General features: G+C 40.8%; 1 protein-coding gene and 1 pseudogene across 1 annotated transcript; both read left to right on the top strand.

The window, feature by feature from the left end:
• Positions 1 to 8,615: 8,615 nt before the first annotated feature.
• LOC128104837 (uncharacterized) lies at positions 8,616 to 8,709 on the top strand (annotated as a pseudogene).
• A 5,972-nt stretch (positions 8,710 to 14,681) lies between these two features.
• On the top strand, positions 14,682 to 18,473 carry Commd3 (COMM domain containing 3). Its single transcript, XM_052728117.1, has 8 exons — positions 14,682 to 14,886; positions 16,182 to 16,293; positions 16,404 to 16,467; positions 16,567 to 16,601; positions 16,931 to 16,991; positions 17,074 to 17,130; positions 17,220 to 17,279; positions 18,131 to 18,473. The coding sequence occupies exons 1-8, from the start codon at positions 14,748 to 14,750 to the stop codon at positions 18,188 to 18,190; spliced, it is 588 nt and encodes a 195-aa protein (XP_052584077.1). The 5' UTR covers positions 14,682 to 14,747; the 3' UTR covers positions 18,191 to 18,473.
• Positions 18,474 to 18,695: the final 222 nt, after the last annotated feature.

Here is an 18,695-nt window from a genome sequence, read left to right on the forward strand (position 1 = left end):
GCAAGTTGCTAGGTGAGGTAAAAGGAACCAGACGCAAAGCCTCCCCTGTCGCATGATGGTCCAGAAATGGCAAAGCTACAACGGGGTAGAGTAGTTCATTGGTTCTCTGGGTTCAGGAGAGGGTCAGTTCTGATGCCTGCGAAAGGGGGCTTGAAAACATGTTCGATGTGGTAATACTTGATCCCGAGTGTGGTGTGGTGACACCGCTGCTCTCATTGGCCAGTGCTCGGTGAACCGTTCACACTGTGGGGTCATAGGGCTTGAGCCCAGTGCTCGGTGAACTGTTCACACTGTGGAGTCATGGAGCTTGAGCCCAGTGGTCGGTGAACCATTCACACTGTGGGGTCATGCATGGAGCTTGAGCCCAGTGCTCGGTGAACTGTTCACACTGTGGAGTCATGGAGCTTGAGCCCAGTGCTCGGTGAACCGTTCACACTGTGGGGTCATAGGGCTTGAGCCCAGTGCTCGGTGAACTGTTCACACTGTGGAGTCATAGGGCTTGAGCCCCTACATTCCAAATGCTGTGTCCTTCAGTCCACAGTGAATGAGAGTTCTCACTGCTGTTAGACATGGCTTCTTTTCTCAATGCCTTATGGAACGTGTGGGTCTTCGTAGAAGATATTTCAAACAGATTAGAAGGGATCACAAATGACAGATCACTCAGTAAAAGGGTGACAACCACTCTCTGAAATAAGACAAGAGACCATCCTAAGGAGAATATGTATGCATCTTGATTTTGCTTCCCCAGACTTAAAAAAAAAAAAGCGCATTTATTTGTGTCTTGTGTGTGCACGTGCACTCGCTTGCACACTCACTTGCACATGTGCAGGTAAGTCAACTTGTTCTTCCTATCATGTCGGTCCCAGGAACTGAACTCAAGCTGCCAGCCTTGGCAACAAACACCTTTACCCACTGATTCATCTCACCTGCTCTCCCCGAGACTTTCCCAGGGAACACTAACCAAAGCAATTGTTTCAAGAAAACCTAGAGGGCTGGAGAGATGGTTCTGTGGTCAAAAGCACATACTGCTCTTGCAGAGGCCCCAAGTTCAATTCTCAGAATCTATCATGGGACAGCTCATAACTACCTGTAACTTCAGGGAGATCCAATGCCTCTGGCCTTCACACACACACACACACACACACACACACACACACACACACACACTTACTTTAAAAATAATACTAACAGAAACAGCTTTCCTGTAGTAAAAGCTAGTTAGCCCTCCTTTAGAGGCAGGGATTTAAGGATGACTATGACAGGCACTGTGGACTCTAAGATTCCTGAGAGTTGGGGGAGGATGATACCAAGAGATGGGAGGGTAAGAAAATTATTGTTATTGAAACCTTGGAGGATATAATATGATTAGTGTTATTATAATACTTCTTAGCCAGGCATGGTGGCGCACACTTTTAATCCCAGCACTCAGGAGGCAGAGGCAGGTGGATCTCTATGAGTTCGAGGCCAGTCTGGTCTACAGAGTGAGTTCTGGGACAGCCAGAGCTGTTACAGAGAGAAACCCTGTCTTGAAAAACCAAACGAAACCAAACCAGAACAAAACTCTAAAAGATTCACTTTTGAGTCCCTGAGTGCAGTACCAGGCAGCCCCTAAGATTTTTATTTTAGTTGGATGCAGAGATCCATGACTAGGCCCCGGGTGGAGCTCTGGGAGTCCAATTAGCAAGAATGAGGAGGGTTTATATGAGTGAGAATTGTTGAGACCAAGGTTGGATAAAGCACAGGGACAAATAGCCAAATGAATGGAAACACATGAACTATGAACCAATGGCTGAGGGGTCCCCACTGGATCAGGCCCTCTGAATGGATGAGACAGTTGATTGGCTTGATCTGTTTGGGAGGCATCCAGGCAGTGGGACCAGATCTTGTGCTCATTGCATGAGTTGGCTGTTTGAAACCTGGGGCCTATGCAGGATTGTTTGGCTCGGCCTGGGAGGAGTGGACTAGACCTACCTGGACTGAGTCTACCAGGTTGACCTCAGTCTGTGGGGAAGGCTTTGCCCTGGAGGAGATGGGAATGGGGGGGGGGTTGGGGGGAAGGTGAGGGGGACGGGAGGGGGGAGAACAAGGGAATCCGTGACTGATATGTAGAACTGAATTGTATTGCAAAATAAATTAATAAAAAAAAAAAAAAACAAAAACAAAAACAAAAAAAAAAAAAAAAAAAAGATTTTTATTTTAGTTTCTAAGTAGGAACTTGGGGTCCACAAATGGTTAATCACATGTGCAACAGCTATAAACTTAACTGAGAAGCAATCTGTGTCAGTAAAATCAAAATTCACAATTACAAAATTCTTGCATTTGGTTGAAACGGCATGTATAAAACACACACATTTTCTCTGAATGCTTTTCAATGGCCTCTGGAAACGATGTCTTTGTCATTGCCATGGTACACTTGAGAAAACAAGACTTAAAGAGAATATCTGTAGCCCAAGGTCATAAAAGAGGAAGCAGGTGGGAGGGGGGCTTGACCCCGATTTCCTCCATTCCTCGTTCTCTCCCACCTCCATTCATTTAGCAAATTCTTAATGGCTATCTATTATATTCCAGGCACTTCCCTAATAAAAGGGCTCTTTATAAGAACAGCAAAGTGAAAAGTATCCACCTATGCCTTTTTTTATAATCCATTTTATAAATTCCCTGAACTTCAGTGGATGCTGAGAAGGCACTATAGCTTATCTGTGTAACTTTTTGGTGATCTTCACTATTATTAAGATAAAAATTAACTTTTAAAGAAAAGTTAGGGAAATCTTCTGTTAAAAAATGTGATTTTACCTTTGGATGAATGCTGTCTAAAAAGGTTCTAAATATTCCTTTTCAATCAATCTTGCTATAACTGATTATGCTATTAGAAAAAAAACGATGTTCTACTTAGAACTGAAAATAAACTCTAATAACTGAAAACTGTCACTTTATAGTTCCCTTAATAATATATCATGCAATTATTTGAGCATCTTTAACAAAAATGAGATAACTTTTCATTCGGAGAATGGTGAGCTATTATAATGCATACAGTTGTATTGGCTACCGTGACGGCTATTCCTGGTGGTCAACTTGACTCTATTTGGCATGAACTACAGTTCAGAAATGGAGGGCACACCTGTGAGAGTTTCTGCTTGGTTTGAAGTGGGTGGATCCACTTCTAGTCTGGACCTTTGAGGTGGAATGACACAGATTTTCGATCTGGATCTGGGGGCAGATGACACACCTTTAATCTGGGCTACACTTTCTGCTCGAAGTCTGTATCAGGATGTGGAAGAAGGAGGATTTTCTCTTTGCCTGCTTGTTCTCACCTTGCTAGCAAGTCCATTCCTTTACTGACATAAGAGCCTACTTCTTCAGGATTCCAGCATGTACAGAAGACCAGATGAGACTGATATCCTGCCTTGTGGGACTGAGCAACTACTAGATTCTTGGACTTTCTGTTCACAGCCTGCCATTGTTGGATTAATTGGCCTGAAGCTTATAAGTCATTCCAATAAATTCTATATATAGAATATCTACATTCTATATATAGACTTTATATAGGATATATTCTATATAGAGAGCCTTTGTATAGGATATATAGTCCATATATAGACTATCTATCTATCTATCTATCTATCTATCTATCTATCTATCTATCTATATATAAAGAGAGAGAGGGAGAGGGAGAGGGAGAGAGAGATTCATCTAAGTTCTGTGATGCTAGAGAATCCTAACACAGCTATTCTCTTGTTACCATGTTTCATATAGGTAGAATGAAGATTTGAAGATTTTTGCATATCTCAATCCCCAGGACCCATACGGTAGAAGGAGAGAACCCACACCCGTGAGTTGCATCTCCACATGACATGCTGGGCCCACATTCAAATAAATAAAGAAGCAAATGTGATTTCATAATGACGGCAGACACGGAGGCTCAGCAGTACACCCTTACAGCCTGGCTTCCAGGACCAGAACCAGACCAAAGTGGAGTGAGAGAACCACCTTTACCAAGCTGCTCCCAGACCTCCACATGGGCACGGAGCACACCAATGCCCATGCAGAGATCATCTTCGCTCTTATGCACTAAAAATAAATAAATATCTAATTAAAAATTGTCATAAGCAAAACTGTATGAAATTCTGATGCCGATTCTACAGAACAGCTTTCTCTTTCTTTCTTTCTTTCTTTCTTTCTTTCTTTCTTTCTTTCTTTCTTTCTTTCTTTCTTTCTTTCTTTCTTTTCTCTCTCTCTCTCTCTCTCTCTCTCTCTCTCTCTCTCTCTCTGTCTCTCTCTTATGAATTTTCTTTCTTTTATTTTTTCCTTTCATTAGAAATATATATTTTTTTCCTCGCCTGATTACAGTTTCCCCTCCCTCTACTCTTCCCAGTTCCTCCCCACCTCCCCTCCCTTCTAGATCCACTCCTTTTCTGTCTCTCGTTAGAAAACAAAGAGGCTTCAAAGGGATAATCATAAAATAAAATACAGTCAGATAAAACAAAAACTAACACATTGGAATCGAACAAAACAAATAAACAGAAGGAAGAGAGGTCAAGAGAAGGCACAAGAAACCAGAGACCTGCATGTTCGCACTCGGGAATCTCATAAAAACACTGAACTGGAAGCCGTTAGTATACACGCAGAGACTCGGTGCAGACCGGGGCAGGCCCTGTGCGTGCATGCTGCCGCAGTCTGTGACTTCATGTGAGCTTTGATCGTGTTGATTTAGGAGGCTTGTCTTCTTGGTGTCCTCCATCCCTTCCGGTTCTTACACTCTTTCTGCCTCTTCTTCCGCAGGGTTCCCTGATTCCTGAGAGGAAGGATTTGATGGAGACATCCCTTTTAGGGCTGAGTTGGAACAGCTTTCTTAAATTAAAAAAAAAATTAATTAATAAATAAAATTGTTTTTTTGAGACAGGGTTTCTCTGCATAGCCCTGGCTGTCCTAGAACTCGATCTGTAGACCAGGCTGGCCTTGAACTCAGAGATCCACCTGTCTGAGTGCTGGGATTAAATGCTTGTACCACCACCCCCGACTTAAAATATTTATTTAGTTAGATGGATCTCATGTAGCCCAGGCTAACTTCAAATTCTCCATGTAGTTGAGAATGACCTTGAGCACCTGGCCCTCCGGCGTCCATCTCGGCATGCTGAGCTTACAGGAGTGGATCACGGTGTCTGCTTTGGGAGGTGCCGGAGATGAAACCTGGAGCTTTGCACACGCGGAGCAAACACTCAGTCAGCTGCGCTACATACTTGGCTTTCTTTGCCGGTGCGGAGACTCCGCTCAGGGGGTTGCTATGCAAAGCACACACTCCATTGAGCTGTACTCATAGCCCTGGTGGCTTCTTTCTTTCTTTCTTTTTAAAGATTTATTTATTTTTAATTTTTTTTTTTTTAATGTGTATGGGTGTCTTGTGCGCTCCATGTGCATGCACTGCCCACACAGGCCAGAAGAGGGTATGGGATCCCCTGCAACTGGGGTTCAGAAGGTTGTGAGGCACCATGTTGGGGCTGGGAACCAAACCGCTGGTCCTTTGAGAGAAGCCACGGGTGCTCTTAAAACTACTGAGCCCTCTTTCCCACCCACAGAGACGTTTTCTAAAAACCACCTTAGGAATCATATTGATACTGTATGTTAAATCTGACCAAGACTGAATACTATTTTCTAGAATTCTAATAAAGGGAACTAAGAAAAGGCTTAAGCAAATACAATTAACTTGTCTTTAAACCGTTTACGTCAATGGACAGACACTTGTTGGCTGAGGTAAATATTTGAGTCTGTTACTTATGAGACATGCTGCCTGCCTCCACGTGGCAGGGTGTTTGCTTTCAAAATGACTACTTTCCTATAGTTGCTCTTGATTTTAATTTAACAGACTATTATTATGACTCAGCTTAAACATTAAATGCCACTGTCTCTATAAACAAATATTGATCATAGCAACTTAGAAATAAAGAAATAAAAAATGAATTGTAAATTAATTTAGAAGTATCAGTTTGAAGATTCTCTTTAATCATTGGTTAAAATATCTCACAAAAGATGTATCCTTATATTTTTATTTACATCCATTTTGTTACCAAAACCATCTAAGGTAATTTTCAAAAACTATAACAATATATGTAGAATATATTTTCCTATCGTTATTACTAATAAATAAAAAAATCAATATTTCCCAATATTTCTAGTGCATATTGCTAAAAGAAAGACTTAATTAAATTTTTTCTTAGATTTATCTATTTTATGTTATATTTGAGTATTCTGCCTGTATGTGTGTATGTGCACCCCATGCATGCCTGATGCCTAAAGTAGTCAGAAGAGGGCATTGGATCTTCTGGAATCGGAGTTATGGGTGGTTGTGATCCACCGTGTGAGTGCTGGGAACTGAACAGGTATTAACTGCTAAGCCAACCCTCCAGCCCAAGAACGACAGGTTTGCAAAGGAGAATGTATATTGTCTAAAGTAATTTATGGAACAAAACCTGTCACTTTCATTGGTGCCTGTGGTCTTAGGAAACTGTTCTTCATTTTTATCCACAAATACATGTATGACACTATTATTGTTTTAGAAAAACTAACAATTTTCTTCTGCTATTTAAGAAATATATATATTTATATATTATACTTGGGCCTGTATATGTCATATATTATACATCATTGGTATATATTTACCTGTTATACTCGGGCTTCATTTAAAATTCTCTGTCTTGAGTTAAGAAAAGTTTATGAGGGCCAGGCATGGTGGCGCACGCCTTTAATCCCAGTACTTGAGAGGCAGAGGCAGGCAGATCTCTGAGTTTGAGGCTAGCCTGTCTACAGAGTGAATTCCAGCATAGCTCGGGCTACCCAGAGAAATTCTGTCTCATAAATAAAAATAAATAAAAATTAAAAATTAAGAACATTTCACTGTTTTTTTAAAAAAGCAAAGAAAAGCTTATTTCATTTTCTGGCTGTTGAGAAAACAAGTACCACAAAAGCAGATACATCTTTCCTACTGTTTATTCCCGTGCATTCAGTTTTTTCTCTTTGTTTCATTAGTTTATTAAAGTTTAAAATATAATGTTGCAATTTCTTCAAATGTCACATTCTAAATTAGAATTGTTTTCTTTGTGTTTCTGGGGATTTACCCAGGGCCGTGTGCTTGCTAAGTAAGCATAGTCCCAAGCCCAGGATAGAGGCCTCTGTGCAAGCATTTTCAGTGCAAGCATTTTCTGTGCAAGCATTTTCTGTGTAAGCATTTTCAGTGCAAGCATTTTCAGTGCAAGCATTTTCAGTGCAAGCATTTTCTGTGCAAGCATTTTCTGTGCAGTTCAGAGTATCTGGGATCTCTCCACCGCCGCCCCATACATTTCCATCCATCCGTATTATTATTATTCTCTGAAATTTTTATTTCTTGACCTGGATTTTATAGAGAACTATAAATAAGATTTAAATTATTATTTTATGATGATTTTAAGGTACTCCAAATGATAAAGACCTATTTCTATACACACACACACACACACACACACACACACAGACACACACACAAGCCTGTGGAGTTGAGTAATTACGTAAATACTGGTAATAGAGGTCCAGGTTTCTAATTTCATGGACTAAATTGACTATATAATACAATTCCCCGTTTCACCCTGTTAACAGTTAACAATATTTTCTTGGTATTTTATTACATTAAAAAGATTTTATGGGCCCGGGGATGTAGCCCAGTGGCAGAGTACTTACCTAGCCTGCGTGTTCCTCAGTTTGAACCCCAGCCCCAGGCAGGAGAAGAAAAAAGAAAAGGAAAAGATTTTGTAAAATTTGCCTCAACCCAATCCCTTTCCTTAAAACGTGGATGAAAATGCTTGCACAGAAAATGCTTGCACTGAAAATGCTTGCACAGAAAATGCTTGCACTGAAAATGCTTGCACAGAAAATGCTTGCACTGAAAATGCTTGCACTGAAAATGCTTACACTGAAAATGCTTGCACAGAAAATGCTTGCACAGAAAATACTTGCACAGAAAATGCTTGCACAGAAAATGCTTGCACAGAAAATGCTTGCACTGAAAATGCTTGCACTGAAAATGCTTGCACTGAAAATGCTTGCACAGAAAATGCTTGCACTGAAAATGCTTGCACAGAGGCCTCTATCCTGGGCTTGGGACTATGCTTACTTAGCAAGCACACGGCCCTGGATAAATCCCCAGAAACACAAAGAAAACAATTCTAATTTAGAATGTGACATTTGAAGAAATTACAACATTATATTTTAAACCTTAATAAACTAATGAACAAAGAGAAAAAACTGAATGCACGGGAATAAACAGTAGGAAAGTTGTATCTGTTTTTGTGGTACTTGCTTTCTCAACAATAAAAAAAATTTTTTTTTTTGAAGTTAGTATAATGATGCAAAGGTTGTTCAGAAAAATTCTATCTATGCAAGAAATTTGAGAAAGTGGAACTACTAAGATTTCCTACAAATTACTTTTTTGGCTGAACTGCTTACAAAATTGTTTCAAGTCTATGTTTTATTTTGGAAGGAGAAATAGAATATGGATTTTGTTGAAAATAACATATTCATTAATAATCATAATTAAAATATTAAGTTCTAAGCCAGTATTATTTTAAATTGTATATGTATTTCAAAACATTCTAAAACTTTTATTGACTGTTAACAGCCGTCTCGTTGGTAATGTATATAACCTGTTGCTTCTACAGGTTGCTCTAAAGCACCTTGGAAACCTTGGTGAGGGAGGTCATGAGGTCATCAAGTCCATCTTCATCAAGCTGCAGAGTATGGACTTGTGATGGACTTTGTAGAGCCAAGTTCAAGTTCCCTGGCCACCAGAAGATCCCCATCTTGAAGAAGTGGGGCTTCAGCAAGCTTACTGTAGATGAATTTGAAGATATGGTCGCCAAACTCATCTCTGATGTGGGGGTCAAACACATCCCGGTTGTGATTCCCTGGAAAGGCAAGCTCTGCATGCCTGAGGGCTTCCACCGATGAATTCCTCTACACCCCACCAAAGCAGGCTCATTAATAAATCTCACATCTATTCTGAAAAAAAAAAAAAAAAAAACCCCTTTTTTTTTCCCTAGACCTTTCTTTGCTAAGCTCTTTAAAAGTCATTTGCATGTTTGTGGGTTTGTTTTTAGCTGTGTTAGGGATTGAATCCAGGGCCTTGCATGCGCTAAGCAAGTGTTCTGTTGCTGAGCTACACCCCCAGTCTCTTTTAAAATTTAATTTTCTTTTAAATGCTTATTTTAAGTGAGTTCAAAGTACGTTTAACATAGTCTTTTTAGTGTTTATAATGCAGTTATTCAAAACATCCTTTCTACATGTAATTTTCCTGCCAGAATGTATCGTTTGATAAGTGAGAATAGTCAACTCTTGCAGTTTATAAACAAGGACAGTCTCGTCATCTGCGTTTTAATCCATAAAACATTCCTTTCCCTTTTCTCGTTTTGTTTTGATTTACCTTTGAAAGTTAAATTCTCTTGATTAAAATAAAAGAGGTATTTACACTTTAAATTTTAATATGTGAAAAGCATGCTCTCAAAATACAAACTTTAAAAATTATTGCTATAGGCAACCATATTACCTGGCATAGGCCTGTTTGTTTGTGGTTTTGCTGGAATTCATGGATCTGACTAAAATTCCAATTTCTGAGGCCTGAGAATATTTCTAGAAGCAAAGAGGGAAAATACTGTCTGACAGTCCCTGCTGTGGTTGAGATATGGAACACCTGGAAACCAAAGGGTTTCTGAACACCATAGGTGATGACCCACCCAGTTCACCTGGAATGTTACCACGATGCTCTGTGGGAACCAGTGAACTCTGATCTTTCTTCTTCCTGCTTCCACCCACTTCCTTACTTTTTATTTCTCTCTCTTCCTTTCTCTCTTCTTAAAAATCTCCTAACAATGTAATGAACAGACTGTACTCACAAGGAATTTGATATATTGGCATGAACTTGTCTCCACAAGTCTGTGCTTCATTTTTTATTCTCTTTTAGCTCAACCATGGGTCATTCACAAATGACCGAATCAAAATGACGTTGGAAACTGAAGCTGTGATCTTTATACTTTAAGGAGAGAGAGAGAGAGAGAGAAACCCTGCTATCGAGGGCCTATTTTTTTTTTTTTTTTTTGTCTAAGTGTTCTATTTCATCTATTTTATAGAAATTGCTAGATGACTTACCAACTCCTAATTGTCACAGCTGTTCCCTGGTGATGGAAATAAAAACAATGTTGTTTCTGGAGTACACTTGCTTTTAATCGTTTTTTTTTTTTTAAGGAAATAGCAGTCACTTAGGCCACTGGATGAGTTTAAAGACAAATTAGTGTTTCCTATTTGTGCAGAAATTCCAAGACTTAAAATTCTGCCCTTTCTTTTCTCCTTGAATGATGCATGAATATTCTTTTTCTCATTTCTTCCTAGTTTCTTCACCTTGTAATTAAAATTTGCCTTCATCTTTTGACAAGCGGCATTTGCTCGTCCACTTCCTTCTCAGGAAGCATTTCCTTCTTTCTCTTTCACAGCGTTGGCATCTGTGGCTCATGTCTTCCCATGTAACTGAACCGCTTTGCTTCAGAGTAAGGACTTGGGCACCATTATTGTTATGTTACCCTGTCCCTAAAGAGAAGAAATTATTTATTAATATGTAGAAAGTCTGTCTGAAAGATCTTTCTTATTTCCTACACTGATTAGTTACAAAGACCTGATATTAGAAATATGTAACTTGATGTTCATGTGTGCCCCTTTCATTTTACAGTCGTCTTATTCTTCCCTTAGTAGCTAACAAAACTGTGCATGGCACCAGTGGCAGCAGTCCCCACATGTCGCTTCAGACATGCAAAAGATTTCCTGTCACTATCTTGACTATAGAATTCTCTATTTCCAAAGTTTTAACAAAATTAGTGTCCTTCTTTCAGGAAAGGCCTTCAGATGTTGCCTTAAAAAAAAAAAAAATTCTTATCAACGTAATGCTTTGGCCTTTTTGAATCTTAGATTTAATCTATTTAATTTTCCTTATTGTCCAATTTTGAAGTTATTATACTTTACATGTATTCATTTAATAATAACAAAACAGTTCAAAATGGTGAAAAATCTTATCAAAATGGAAATTAAGCAATTTAGTATTTAATTTCAATATCTTAAATTAAAATTTCAAGGAGAAAACCCAAAATACTTGTGCAAAATCATAATCATGGCTTTTTCTGAGTGTTTTAAGAGAAAGTTTTATCATGGATTTCTACTTCTGTGGTTCCAATTTTTTTAAAGTTACCTCACATCTCACTTTTCCTCCCATTTTTGACTCTGACTCCATTGAAGTGAACTTGCATTTTGTTCTTAAATCTACATATACAGACTAAGCTAGACCACTTTGAGGAAAACTGTTATATGCTTCTAAATTAATTATTGTAGCAATGGCCATTTTAAAAATTATTTGACATTTCATTTTATATATTAACTCAAAAATAAAAGCTTTAGTATCTCCTCTTATTACTCAGGTTACTTGAACTCTATGATCCTGAATGTGCAAAAACCTGACCATTCAAATCTCTAGGCCCAATTTGTGCCTGACCAAGTTAAGATACTTAATAAAATAAATGTGTGTGGATAGTCTTATAAACTGTACTGAAATGCTTTTGACCTAAACTCTTCAAAGGTCGTGTATATCAGTTAAATGTTTCTTTCAACTGTCCAGTTGTGATAAGGTTAGCAGAAAAAAAAAAAACAATAAATTCCATTTTTATTAGTGAATTTTTCAAGAGTTTATTATAATTAACCATCAAAGACAACGTATTGGGAATAATAAGCAAAATGGTTTCTTTTGTATGGGTAGCCTTTACATGCTTGTTGCCATCTCTCTCCATAGAAAACGAGCAGGTTGTTTGATGGGCCGGAATCAAACAGACCTTCTTTCTCATAGTCTGGCAAACTTTTGGATATCTTGTAGGTCTTCCCGAATGTTAGTTTTGATTTCTTACCCGCAGATGTCTAATGGCCTCTTTAATCTACAAGAATACTTTCTCTCAGCTTGCTTTGCACAAAAGCAAAAGTACTTGCTCACCTAAAAAAAAAATTTTTTTTTAATTCATAAAACTAACAAACATACAGCAATAAGGCCTTTGGAGAAGGCTGAACACAGAGATCACATTAAAGCCCTGGTCACTTGCCATTATAATGGCAGTGCAGTGACCAACATTCAGCTGTTAAAACAACAGCCTGTTGAAAGGATACACTGTGCTCTGAAACTCTAAAACATTGTTTAAAATGATGTTCTTTAGTTCTTGAAATAACTTCTAGGTTCCTAAATAGCAAAACAAATTTATCAGTACCTGATACTTCAATATTTGTAACAAAAGAGCAAGCCACATTGTTGACATGAAGATATTTAAATACTGTTATTTTTCAGCTCCCTAAAAGCATTCTTTTAAAATGCCCTTTGAGGTCAGATACAGTCTTTGAGTGAGTCTGCAAAAATTTGTAAAGTTTAATGGAAGTTTCAAAGCTGTTTTCAGCCATGGAAGCAAAAATTTTAAGTTCTTACTTGCTCACTTTCAGAATGTTACTCAGTTTTTCTAACAATATAAAATGCATTGATTTTATGACTGTGGTCGAGGAAGTCTACAGCATGAATTTGATGATCGTGTTTCTATACATTGCCACAGTTTATCAAAGGCACACGTTTATTAAATGAAATATTTAATCCTGTGCCTTCACCAAAGAGAATAAAAAGAAATTGACCTATAGTAAGAAAATCCAAATTTTAGCATGAGAAAACATTATGGTTTAACTTTTTTGTGAGAACTGGAAATGTACCCATTTTGGGGGCCTAACATATGAATATATTTAGACAGAAGAGACACATATCCTCCAACTACTGACACATGGGCAAGAGAGTAATGTGAGGGCTAGAGGGAAAAACAACCATTTCTTAGCTTTTATGAAGATAAACTCACTACCACGTGCTTACTATTCTTTTTTAAAACTGCATTTCAAAAGCCCATGCTCACACACTAATCTTTCCATTTTTGATACTAAAGTTTGATCAGAGTTATCAACTCAAATTCTATTTGAGTGGTAACACTCAGTGGTCATAAAATATATAATAAATACAGTGTTTGGGTGTTGTTAAAATTAACATATAGATGGTTCTGTCCTGTAAAATAAGTATCTTGAAATTTTTCAACTGTCATTTTATGGGGGTTCAGAATTTTAAAAGAAATGGAGAAATGGAAAGAAAAAAAGAGCATAATTAATGGGTATTTGTTCCCTAAAGCCCTAAGGAGACCTCTAAGCCTTTCCTGCTGCTGTGTTCTCACCTAGAGAAGGACTGCACGTGCTTTCAAAGCTGGCTGAGCAGCGCTATTCAACTTGTTGGAGGCGAAAACATTCCATTTGCGTCCTGTTACTGTGAAGAGGGGTACCGTCCACACGTCGGTGTAACGTGGCATATTGACTTTATTCATTAATAACAACCTTCCCCCCACAAACAGGCACCTAAATTAGGGCAAACAAGAGTATTTCGTGTTGAATCTGGCGTTACATATTATCGCTCCGGAAGAGTAAAACACATTTCTTGTTCCATGGCCCTTTCCCTCAGCCTTCAAGAACTGGAATTTTCTTCTTCTTCTTCTTCTTCTTCTTCTTCTTCTTCTTCTTCTTCTTCTTCTTCTTCTTCTTCTTCTTCTTCTTCTTCTTCTTCTTCTTCTTCTTCCTCCTCCTCCTCCTCCTCCTCCTCCTCCTCCTCCTCCTCCTCCTCCTCCTCCTTCTTCTGTTTTCAAACTCTCTTGATTTTAAAAAATGTCTAATGTATCTTACTTCGCGGTTTTCTTTACAAAGAACTATTCTTGTTTTCCTAAACCACCTTCGGAGTGAAAAAAAAGGGGAAGTTAAACTTTACACAGGATTTGTCTTTGAAGTTGTGGGTATCTGAAAAAGTAATTCATTTCTACTAAAGATCCTGCCATTCCTAACCGAAGTTTCCTAAGATAACTATCTCATATATATTTATGAAGACTGTTGATTGAGTAATTAAAGCCACGGACGTAATGAGTTTGGGAGCACAGAATGCATATCACAGAGCGCTTTTGAAAGGTATTTATTTGCAGTAGCATATAAAAAATTTTAATAATCCTGTCAAATATGTTCATGAATAATTTATTAATCTCCCAATTGTTAAGTCCGGCGCGCGCACCCCCCCGCTCTTTATGCCTGTGTCTCCGTGCACACAACGCAGGGATCTATTGCCTTATTCCCGAGGTGACAAAGACAAGGGGAAATCGGTACATTTCGCCGTCTACAGCTTCACAAAAGGGCAGCGCTGCGGGTTAGGCTGGCACGCACGCAGCCTCCCGCCGTCCCGAAGCCCAGCGTCCCGCCGCACGGGCGGCGGAGGGATTCCCGCGCCTCTCGGCACCGGGCCCGGTGGGGACAGAGCGGGTGCGGTCCCAGGTGAGCGCCAAGCGCATCCAATGGGCGACTGCGGCCGCCGAGGCCGAGGCCGAGGCCAGCGGCACCAACAGAGTAGGAAAGGCCGGGGCGCTCGGCGCAAGGCCCGCAGGGCGGCCGAGGCCGAGAGGCCCAGCCGCCGCCCGAGCTTTGCCCGAACCCTCCCGAACCTCCCCGAGCCGCGGCCCGAACCTCCCCGAACCGTCCCGAGCCGTCGCCGAACCTCCCCGAGCCGCCCGGGCCGCGGGCGCGCGCGGCCGATCAGCTGGGCGCGCGTCGGGGAGTCACGTGGTGCGCATGTCGAAGGTCACGGCGCGCTCACAATGGAGCTCTCGGAGTATGTGCAGAGAGGCATCCAGACGCTGGCGGATCCCGGCTCCTTTGACTCCAACGCCTTCGCGCTTCTCCTCCGGGCGGCTTTCCAGAGCCTGCTGGACGCCCGGACGGACGAGGCCGCGCTAGGTAAGCGGCTCGCTCGCCGCCGTGGCCTGGGCGGAGGGGCGCCCGGCAGAGCCGCCAGCCCGGCGCCGTGGGCACAGCCCCGGCCCGGGCAAGTCCCCGGGCTTCGCCCAGCGCTCGGCCCGAGTGTGGGGACCCGAGCGGGCCCCGAGCGCCGTTCAGCCCCTGCAGGGCACCTGCAGGCGGCCAGCTCCACGCTCCTGGCCTGGTTTGCCTGCCAGTCTCTTTGTTCCTTTGTAAAGCCGCGTTCAAGTCTTGTTTGTGGCCTAAATGTGTGGGGTTTTCAGCCTTCTCGGAGGCTGCGGCTGTTTTGACACTTGGACTTCAACTGGGGAGGTCCTGTGATTCATGCTCTCTCGGCTGGGCTAGAGGGGGTTGAAAAGGGTCTGTTTCAGCTGGGTCAAATAGCATTGACATTTTCCACCCTAGAGAACACCTCGGGATCCTGTGATCACTCCAACACCGTAGTTCTGTGCGTTAAATCCAGGTTCTTCTCCCAGAACCTTCGAGTAGGGCGCATAATGTTTTGTTCTGCAGCGGTTACCAGGAAGAGAGACAGTTTTAAATGTCTGGTCGCAGAATGCAGTTGGCATTATGGATTAAGAGCGTACTTCAAGACAGATCACGTCTAGGTTATTTCCTCAAATGTATCAACACAATTCAGATCTCTTTGGTTGTGTGCGTCCCCCGCCCCCAACCCCTCACCCCCGGTTTCATACTAGACACTGGGACAAAAAGTATGAAAGTGGAAGCTGGTCTTCAAGCAAAAAATAGTAACCACCACCTGGGTTAATCTCAGAGCGGGGTGTGTGTGTGTGTGTGTGTGTGTGTGTGTGTGTGTGTGTGTGTGTAAACTAGTGCGATTTTGAAACTTCTGTTGTATATTCTAGTGTATGCCCTCCCGTCAAGCTTCCTTGTGTATTTATGTCCACGGAACCAATTACTCTAAAATGTCATTTTTTCAAAGTTGTTCATTTTGAAATTTACACTGTGTAAGCCACCTTCAGTTTCTCCCTTGCTTCCAGTCGGCCCAGCAACCACTGCCCCCTTTTCTCTGAGGCCTGGTATTTTTAAAAATATTAAGACAAAATAAAAGAAGGTAATTGAAGAGAGATTGACAGCAGATTATTGATGTATTATTCTCTTTATTGTTTTGCAGTTGACCTTGTTCATCTCATTCATTGACACTTGAATTTTTGTTATCTTTTTGGAAAGGAAGTTTTACCCAAACCGAAATATCCCTCTTCGGAACAGGGGGTCTAGAGAATCTGTAATCATTAGCAATTAATTTATTTTAGATCACCCAGGCCTGAAACATATCGACCCAGTGGTCTTAAAGCATTGTCATGCGGCAGCTGCAACTTGCATTCTGGAGGCAGGGAAGCACGGACTTGACAAAGCCACTCTAAGGTACAGGCTCTAACTAAACGCCCAGGGATTGTTAAGTGGTATCTTTGTGATTGTAATTTCAGTCCTTAAAGACGGAGACTAAACCTCGGTTTGTTTTCCCACCCCTCCAGCACTTACCTCGAAGACTGTAAATTTGACCAAGATCGAATAGAAATATTTTGTACGGAGTATCAGGTTACTTACTTTAAACTTTTAAATTAACAATTAGTCCCCTTTCCCCGTTCTGTTTGCAAAAATGTGTTTTCTTCTTTTTTTTTTTCCCCTCCTCCCCAGAATAATAAGAATTCTCTTGAAATCCTACTGGGAAGGTAGGTACTGTATTAGGTGTCAAGCTGGGGCACTTCTCACTTGTGGGTAATGAATGGAGTGTGCTGGTGTGAAACAAAACACGGCCCAAAATCCTGGGATCCTGACCCAAAATAAAGGGGCCAAAGGGCATGGGGAACAATTGAAGTTAAGCTAATGTTTTTAAAGGTGGAGCCTGACTTCATCTTAGATGCTTTTACTCTTTTGAAGATGAAGTTCAACAGTACCTTAAGTTCAGAGTGGGATGAAGTGGGTGGAGGAGAGGAGGACATCATTTAGCAGATACTGAAAGTTTTTTGGTAGATACTACAAAATTATCCTTGTCTTTCAGTATAGGCAGGTCTCTCCCTCATATAACTGATGTTTCTTGGCGCTTGGAATATCAGATAAAGGTAAAGTTTAACAAACTCTCTATAGAGGGGTTTAGGGAACTTTTTAAATTAGGTTAAAGACTGGTGTTTTGTGTTGTTTTAGACCAATCAACTTCATAAGATGTACCGACCTGGATATTTGGTGACCTTAAATGTAGAGGTAGGTATAGATCCTTGTCTAAAAATGAAATGTGTAACAAAAATTTTCATTTCCTTGATTTAAATAAACAGCATTTTTTTCTTCCATAGAACAGTGATTCCAGGTCCTCCCCAGAGATTAGTTTTAGCTGCAGCATGGAAGAGTTACAGGTACAGTATGAGGCTCTTTGAGTATGCTCCTTTCTGTTTAGAGCTGCCATCTATCTGCCTGTCATCAGATAATGAAGGATGCTTCAGGACTTACTGGCAAAGGAGAATGGCAGAAATTTAACATAGACTTCACTTTTCAAAGTAAGCTAGGAATATTTTGAGTAGCCTATATTTGCTGTTCTAATTAAAACATACTTCTAAAATGTTGTGTTCAGTATACTTTCCTTCAATTTGTCTGATTCAGTAAAACTGGGCAAAAGTAAGAGCAAAGATTTAAAAATGCCTTTCACAAATTAAACTTCCGAAGTTGTATTTTTAAGCAGCAGTTTTTAAATTACTCTATAAAGGGAAAGTCACATAAGTTCTTAAAACTGTTTATATTGTCAATGTAAAGTTGAGGAATTGAAATTTTCGTTGATTGATGGGTATGGCAACGAATTTATTTCTTACCAATTAAATAAAATGAAGATCATCCCTGGAAATTTGGATGAAATTGAATGTTCCAGAGACATCTGCAGTCATTTCAGTGTAAATAATAATGACACTTTAAAAAGTTAGAAAATGTGTGTAAATAATAACCTTCCTTAGAGAAGTTGTGGACATAATTTAGATATTCTCCGCCTGCAAAAATTCTGTGAGAAATTCTCTTTTAATTAGAACTTGAATAGTTGATTCAAAGACAAGATCCTGTAAGGGAAGCGCTTCTTTTGATAGTCATTTGCCAACGGTTAAAACCACCTTTAATTTTAGACTCGTTAGGTGTTCTTCCGACTTTTTTCTTGCAGCTGCCTCCAAGTTGGGTGCTTCTTTACTTGTATCCTAAATTGTGACATGAGCTGTACATCTTTTAGGATTTGGTGGGGAAACTTAAGGATGCTTCAAAAAGCCTGGAAAGAGCAACTCAGTTGTAACTTGGGACCCCAGGAGCCTAGAGGAAAACCAGACGCGCCTTGCCTCCTGCAGGACCATGCGAGCTGGATGTCATTTTCAGGAGAAAAAGAGCGTCCTTTTGAAGTTACGCCACCCATCTATTTTTGACACGTTTTTACCCATGTGAAATGGCTAAGAGGGAAACTCTTAAGCATTTGAATTTTCAGTATGAAGCATGCATCCCCTCTTTTTGAGCGTTCTCAAGCCCTATCGAAGTCTCGTACCCTGAATAAATAAGGTGGTGTTCCCACAAGAAGGGCGGTATTCTCTTTGGAGTTTGTGTGTGAATGACGACTGTGTGTGCAAAGCAGATCCCACTGGCGCTGCCTCGGGACGCCCGCGGTGCCCGGGGGGTGAAGCGCCGCGGGAAAGGTGTGCGGGGAGCCGCGCTGGCAGCCGGGGCGGCCCGTTACCTGCGCCCGCCCGCCGGCCCGCCCGCCCGCCCGCCCCTGTGCACGGAGCCAGCCCGGCGGCTGCTGCCCGCGC

This window comes from Peromyscus californicus, unplaced genomic scaffold (assembly GCF_007827085.1).
Source record: "Peromyscus californicus insignis strain IS unplaced genomic scaffold, ASM782708v3 Scaffold_8__1_contigs__length_139910024, whole genome shotgun sequence".
NCBI lineage: Eukaryota > Metazoa > Chordata > Mammalia > Rodentia > Cricetidae > Peromyscus > Peromyscus californicus.